At 39.5% G+C, this 7,403-nt stretch overlaps 1 protein-coding gene across 1 annotated transcript; it reads right to left on the bottom strand.

Moving 5' to 3' along the window:
- Positions 1–1,115: 1,115 nt before the first annotated feature.
- Positions 1,116–6,655, bottom strand: gpd1b (glycerol-3-phosphate dehydrogenase 1b). The gene is made up of 8 exons (XM_051416026.1): positions 6,565–6,655; positions 4,480–4,657; positions 4,250–4,390; positions 3,570–3,708; positions 3,114–3,226; positions 2,516–2,752; positions 2,286–2,392; positions 1,116–1,690 (listed from the first exon to the last, which is right to left on the bottom strand). Exons 1-8 carry the CDS (start codon positions 6,609–6,611, stop codon positions 1,594–1,596), a joined length of 1,059 nt encoding a protein of 352 aa, XP_051271986.1. The 5' UTR covers positions 6,612–6,655; the 3' UTR covers positions 1,116–1,593.
- Positions 6,656–7,403: the final 748 nt, after the last annotated feature.

Below are 7,403 nucleotides of genomic sequence, written 5' to 3'. Positions count from 1 at the left end.
CCGTATCAAAGGTAGATAACGCCTGATGGGTGTGATTGGGCCTGTGATTGATAGGATGGCACACCCAAGTGGCCAGTGGATGTATTACAAGTAGAAAATGCCAGGGAATATCTTGCAAGGTACAAATATAGAGAGTATTTTATTTCTAGACATACATTGGACTCCTCCAAGTCATTATAGTTTATTTATTATTAATTTTAAATATGAAAACGTTAAAAATCTGAGCTGAAATGTACATTATTTATATTCTCGATGGCACCACAATGGTGTAGTATTTCGAAAAGCAGGGATGAGGCAGCTGCAGTGCTGTCCGCCATCTAATTATAGATGGACATTTGCCCCCTCGGAGCGCGTTATTATTAGAAATCTCACAGGGCAGTTGACTCAATAACTATGCATGGGATTTCAGCAAGGGAATCAAATTTTAAACAAGTGGCAAATTATGTAACTTCATGGTCTGTGACATAACTGAGCACCAGAGCTGCTAAAAGAGGATATATAGAGATGATATTGGCTTCCTTTATCAATCATAATACTGGCAATGCAGGGGATGACTATTACTGCTCCAAGGACAGAGGAAACTAGGCTATCCCCCGCATTGTCTGTCATGGTGCTTTTAGCTGAAAACTCTTACCCACAGTGACTTACTGGCACTGAGCATTAATGGGATACGTCGGCATATGGTGCCGGACAGATGGCTGTTAATGAACACGCACATTGGTTGGTGGCATTTTAACAGGATGCGGGAAAGATTGCAACCTCCAGAGATGTTTTGTGAATGAAAACACGAGGAAAGATCGATTACAAAAGGCATCCATAATCACGTTGAATTAATTAAAAACAGCAGAGAACAACACGACCATCCACCGATGAGGACTGAGGCAGGGGGACGTGCACTTCAAGAAAGGTTGAAGTGGACTCTCTAAAGGTGAAGAGTTTAGAGTGGCTGAGCTCAGGTCAGGTTACAGTGAGGCTGGAGTCTGTGTGTGTGTGTGTGTGTGTGTGTGTGTGTGTGTGTGTGTGTGTGTGTGTGTGTGTGTGTGTGTGTGAGTGCTGCAGAGGCGGATACCAGCGAGTTATAAAGAATACATTTCAAAAACGTGAACACAGGCACAAAGGTTCAATAATTTATTCCAAAATAAGTCTTTTTAGGGTAATTGGCTACATATTAATAAAAGTCCAGAAGAGGAACAACAACGTCTGTTCAGTGCTTTGTTTCACACCCTTCTGTTAAACATACATGTCAGTGAAAAGGCAGGTTAAGGCACTTTTACCCAAGAAATTATGCAATATTTTATAACATTCAAGTCAGGGTTTTTTTTTTTTTAAATAACTTTTAAGACTTGGTAGATTTTATGTAACAATCTGTGACATGTATGTTTAAAATGAGTTAAAAACAGGAGTCAAACAGAGCAACTCAAGGTAAAAAGAGGCAACTCCATTTCTTTATCTGTTTGAAATACCAACATGAAGATAGTCAAGATTAGGCACAGTCTCTTCACCTAACCTCCCCCGCTCTATTATATTCACCTGGATAATACAGTGGTTCTAGTGTAATAGTCCTTTCCCAACCTCCACCCATTCAGCAGTCCTTTACATGTGCTCTGGGTGGTTCTGCAAACAGTTGACGAACTCTGTGACAGGGTGGCCGTTGAAGCAGATCTGGTAAACAGCGGTGAAGAGAGGAAACCTGCAGAGGCGAGAGAATGACGGGAATAATGTTGTTTAATCTGTACCACAAAAAAAAAAAAATGTATAAGACATGTAGACAGACAAGTTTTGGTTTCATGGAAGTTACTGCACCTGGCCAAACCCCACAACTTTGTTTTCATTTATGTGTGTGTGGATGAAACAATAACTAGCTGTAATGTGTTGTGAGTTTTAGGGAGGATGGAAGGCAGATTTCGTTACCTTTGGACAGAACAGGGTTAGTTGTTTTCTCCTGTTTTCAGTCTTTGTGCTAAGCTAGGATAAGCTAACCAGCTGCTAACTGCAGCTTCGTAACGGGCTCATTCTTATGTTTCAGCGTCCTTGTGTTCCCCAGATTTATATGGCACATTATGGGTGTTCCCCAGTTCTAGGGTTGGGGTTAGGGAACTTCGGACCCAGGAAACAAAGATACGCTTCCTTCATATTTACGATACATACATACAGAGTGGTACCAATGTTCTCATCTTTGTATAACACAATGTGAACACAATTAGATAAAGATATCCGTTCAATCCTCAGTAATTGTAGGAATGAAAAACATTCAATCTTGTGCTTAAGATATGAGACACACTTACTTTTCCACCATGTTTTTCTGTTTCAAGACTTGGTGGACCTCGGATGCAGTGGCTGGACCTTGAAGCTTCTGACCGTTCAGCAGCTCATTCTCCAACTGCTCAATGGTCTAAACAGAGAGAGAAAGAGACGTTGTGTGTTTGATGTTACATTGTCTTGGTTTCATAAGAAGAAGAAGTGACACAGATTATCAAATACAAACACACAGGGGGACAAAATCTCTTCCTCGTACTTTGCCTGTTTTGGCGAAAGCTTCCCCGATCTTGCGGTTGCGTCCACCATAGCAGGTTGTGATGAGGTCAGCGATGCCGCAGCTCTCCAGGAAGGTGGCGGGGGAAACGGGGCAGTTTGTGCAGAAGACCTTGGCGAAGGCGATCATCTCCATCAGGCCGAGACGAATCACTGCTGCCTTGGTGTTGTCGCCGAATCCCAGGCCATCACAGAAACCGGCTCCCACTGCTACAATGTTCTGCAATAAAGAAGAGGCGCTGCTGTCATTGCATTGCACTTTAAAATGTTAGGTGGTTAGTACTTAATGATCATCTATGCTCTACAGCCAGCACCTGAGTTTGTCTCTTGAACACAATAAGATTATCAATAAATTGTTGGGACCAGTGCTGCACCTTGAGGATGAGAAGATGCTTCTCTTAAATTGAACTAAAGTTTTCACTGAAAATGTTGACCAGCCTGTTTGCATTTCAAGAAGATGTTTGGATGATTAAAGATGTCTGGGCAGATTATGAATTTGAAGAGAAATATCAGTTGATGTCTACAACTATAAATCATCAAAGACATCATACAAGTTTGTGTAAAAGAGGAGAAAATTTGACCTTCAGCGCCCCGCAGATCTCCACAACGTCAGACTCTTCCACCACAGTCACACGGAAGTTGGTGGTCTGCATCAGCTCTTTCAGCATGGGCCCGTAAGTCTTGTCTTTGCACCCTGTGACCACAAAATCAAATCAAATAAGATCATAATTTTCCACATTAATACTGTATTGAACAATGTATATGCATCTTTTCAACTACAATAAATAATATGTCAAAACCTTTGAAATAAAATTTGTATTTTTTAGGATGTTCTGTGTTAAATTCTACGGATTTAATTCCAAATACACCAAAATGAAGAAGAGAGTATCTTTCACCTTATGTAAATGAATGGAAAAAACCACATACAAGATTTCTGTGTGGTCATATGACACAGAAAGACACAATCTAGGGTTTGAACTGAAGATAATTCCATCATTTGAATTACTGTAGACATCAAACTCAAGGATCCTCCATACCGATGGTTGTTTCACAGAACTTCTCGTCAGCGACCTCATTGGCAATGTTTGCTCCCATGAGGACCGTCATGTTGATGCCCAGCTTCCCTCGGATGACCTCCGAGATCAGCTTCAGACCCTCTGGACCCGCATCGACACCCTGGAGCCCACAGGTAACCACAAAGTAAATCTCTGCGCATCATGAGAGCATAGTTCTCATTTCTCAAGTGTACCATGAAATCAATTGTAATAGAAAGAACTGGTGACTTAATTTTCCATTATGGTTCTACACCTGACTGTAGACTTTACTTGTAATACATATGGTAGTATACATATATATTTACTTTACTACAAGCTGTTAAACAATCATTCATGTGCATTACCTGTTCTTACCTGTCTATAACCATGGACTCGTTCATTCACTACATTCCCATCTATGATACATGGCAGTCTATTAATTTTGTCACTGCTGTGCACCAGTGTACCTCAATATTATATTTTATTCTACCGCACTATTATATGTCTTAGATTTTCCTTTTTCTTATTTACGTGTTTGATTTTCTTTATATACATACTTGTATGAGCGCTCCATTGTTGGAGGAAGCTCGAGGACATGAATGTTCAATGCCAACGGCTGCTTCCCTGTAATTGTAACTGTACGTGTGACAAAGAACTTGAACTAAACATAAGAAAAATGTTACCTTGATGAGAGACATTCCCACAGCATCCTTTTTGATATGGTCTTTAATCGTGTCGCACACCCTCATAATGAACTGGTGAGGGACTACAAAGATCAGGATGTCAGCCCCTTTCACAGACTCGGCCAAGTCTGGAACAGCCAACTGGTGACGAGAGAGAGAGAAACATCAATAATATGGCAACACCAACACAGAGAGAGTGCAGTGCAGGCCAAGGTTGTTTTCATACGCACCACATTGGGGGGCAGCTTGTGACCGGGCAGATACTTCACATTTTCATGGTCTGTGTTGATGATTTCTGTGAGTTTACGGTCGTTCACCATCTCTTCGAACACCCACATGTTCACTGTGGTATTAAACTTGTCATACTTGGCAGCATTTGCACCCACAATCTTGGCAATGGCAGAGCCCCTGTGGACATGGAGACACCCAAATGATCATCCCAGGGTCAAGACAATGGCTGGTTGAACGTATTGTTTCCCAAAAAGGGTTAAATGTCTTGTTTTTTCTGTCATATGTAAACCATGCAATGAATTCAACACTGGAGTTTTTATATGTCTAGTCTTTAGTTAGACAGTTCATATAGATTTCCTGATTTTTGCTCTGACTGATGATGACAGCTTATTTATTTGTGTATTTTAACATAGGAAAATGCTCTTTGTATCAACTATTACTGATATTAAGGATGTTGTACTCTGACCACAGCTTAATGAGCAACAGTGTAAAAATATAAAAATAAAAAAAGTAGATTTTCAGTAATTCATACCTAATTTTTAGCTAAGTTAGTGACTGATTTAAAGATGTTACTGTATATGAAAGTTTCTGTAATAGTGAACAGATGGTGTCACAGGTCAAACTGTTGCACGTGGACATGTGGACATGACTTACATAGTTTTTCCGATGCTTTTCCAGACAAGAATAACACTACAGGTGGAAAGTGAATGCCAGAAGACTATTATTCTGCCCACATAACATAAGATAAGCTATGAGAAATCCCTTTTTAAGATCAGATATCAATGTTAAGTAGCAGTAAATTGGCATTAATAAGGACATATCAGTTGAACTTCTGTCCTGTTACAGCTAATGTCAGTTGTGGAATGTAAATAAGTACATTACAGTTTTTAAGGTACATGCACTTTACTTAAGTATTTTAATTTTATACTGCTTTATATTTTAACTACACTACACCTTTAGAGGGAAATATTGTACTTTTTACAACACTTCATCTATTTGACAGCTATAGCTGCAGATTAAGATTAATATACATACAATATAATGAACTGTTAAAGTTTAAAGGACCAGTGTGCAGGATTTAGTGGCATCTAGGGGTGATATTGCAGACTGCAGCCAGCTGAAACCCCTCGACTCAACCGAGTGTAAAGGAGAAAAAACAAACAGTCGCCGCAAAACTCGCAAACAAACCCCAAAAATGTGAAAGGCCCTATCTGCAGTTTGTGTTTTGTGGAAACATTGGTGGTTTAACATGCCGACTTCGCTCCAACTCATCAAAACAGATCATTCTAAGGTTACGAAAACAATACAATGCTTATTTTAAGGTGATTAAACACGAATGAAAACATAACTATTAATATTACATTCCATTACATAAATGTCACACAGTGAACCTTTAACTACTCAGATCTACACAGCTCAGTTAAAATTGTCTCCCTTTAGACGAGCTGAAGCATTAAAATGCTGCCTACATATTAATGCATCAATATATAATAATCATAATAATATAATTCAGATGACTGCTACATGAGTACTTTGACTTGTGATACTTGTGATAAATACAACTGTAATGCAGGATGTTCCCAAGTAATGGAGTATTTCTTACATACATCAGTAAGTATCTGAATACTTCTTCCACCACTGGCCTATCTAAATGTCATGCTGGCTGAGGGACGTCAACACATGAAGGCTGATTAAGCACAAACATTGCAGCAAAATAAAAGACAGGAGCTGCTGCTTTAATAAAGATTTTGAAGTGTTGAGGCATCAAAGGTCAACGTATAGTCAGACAGTCTCAGTCTCAGAAGACTTCCACTCTGCAAAACAGCAGGGGAGTTTATTAACTTTATGAATTATTTATCTGCTGTTAACAAAGGCTAAAGTTGCCTTCTTTCTTTCAAGTTTGCCAACTTTTAGACAGCATTCACACAAAAAAAACTGCACAGTGTGTGAAATCTTATCCAGAGAACAAGAAAACCTGATATGGTGACTATATACTCACCACTGACAGACCCCACTATTCAAACATTGAACTGAAAGACATTCAAAGGTGCATTAAAGCTCATTCAAACATCCTAAAAACTCACCAGTTACCAGAGCCAATCACACAGATTTTCTTTGGTGCTGCCATCATGTGTTTGACCTTCCAGACGGAGCTGCTACCGGTGAGAAAACAGACTGAAGCCAAAAAGTATTTATACCAGACACAGCTGAGGCTCAGACACACCCACTCCTGTTGGTTGGTCTGCTGGGCTGCTTCTCAGAGACAAACTTTCTCTCTCTCTCTCTCTCTCTCTCTCTCTCTCTCTCTCTCTCTCTCTCTCTCACACACACACACACACACACACACACACAAACATGATCAAGTTTTTCTCCTCCTAAAAATGTACAAACTTGAATCAATCAATCCAGAGGAAATAAATGGAAATCTGGTCCCTTAAACACATTACAAACTAAAGCTTCACTGTGCAGAACGATGTCTGTGCAGAGTTTGACACTAGAACGATTTTTTCACATTAATCTGCTGAAAGTGGAAAGTTTCTCTGAGCTCATTGAAAATCAGATTTGTAAGGGGGCGGGGACTATGAGCATGATTTGTTACCTCACAAATGACTTGGAAGTCAAACCTGGTCCAGTATGCAACTTATTGTAAGTGTGATGTAAAAGCTTGAAGCCTCCAGTGCACATACACTGAGACTTTACAGTGAACTAGGAGACATCTTGTGTCCAGCAGGAAAACTTCAGAAACATAATTTGCGTATTCATAGATCCTGAAAGTTTTATGGATTTTAATGTTGAAATTATACTTTGTTTTTTGAAGGATAAACATATCAGACAGCTGATTATTTGTATGTCTTAATAAATGTCTGGAGGGGATTTAATAACTTTAATAACCAAACAAAAAGCAGTGTCTACTTGTCCCTTG

Source organism: Dicentrarchus labrax, unplaced genomic scaffold (genome assembly GCF_905237075.1).
Source record: "Dicentrarchus labrax unplaced genomic scaffold, dlabrax2021, whole genome shotgun sequence".
NCBI lineage: Eukaryota > Metazoa > Chordata > Actinopteri > Moronidae > Dicentrarchus > Dicentrarchus labrax.
Note: the sequence above shows the minus strand (reverse complement) of the source record. Positions and strands in the feature narration are given on the sequence as shown.

Excerpts from the sequence above, each read along its gene's own strand:
- gpd1b (XM_051416026.1), bottom strand. The coding sequence starts at position 6,611 with ATGATGGCAGCACCAAAGAAAATCTGTGTGATTGGCTCTGGTAACTG. Across the intron at positions 3,709-4,249 it reads TGGGAATGTCTCTCATCAAG|GGTGTCGATGCGGGTCCAGA; the intron begins GTAACATTTTTC and ends TGTGGGCTCCAG. Across the intron at positions 1,691-2,285 it reads CAGAAAAACATGGTGGAAAA|GTTTCCTCTCTTCACCGCTG; the intron begins GTAAGTGTGTCT and ends TCGCCTCTGCAG.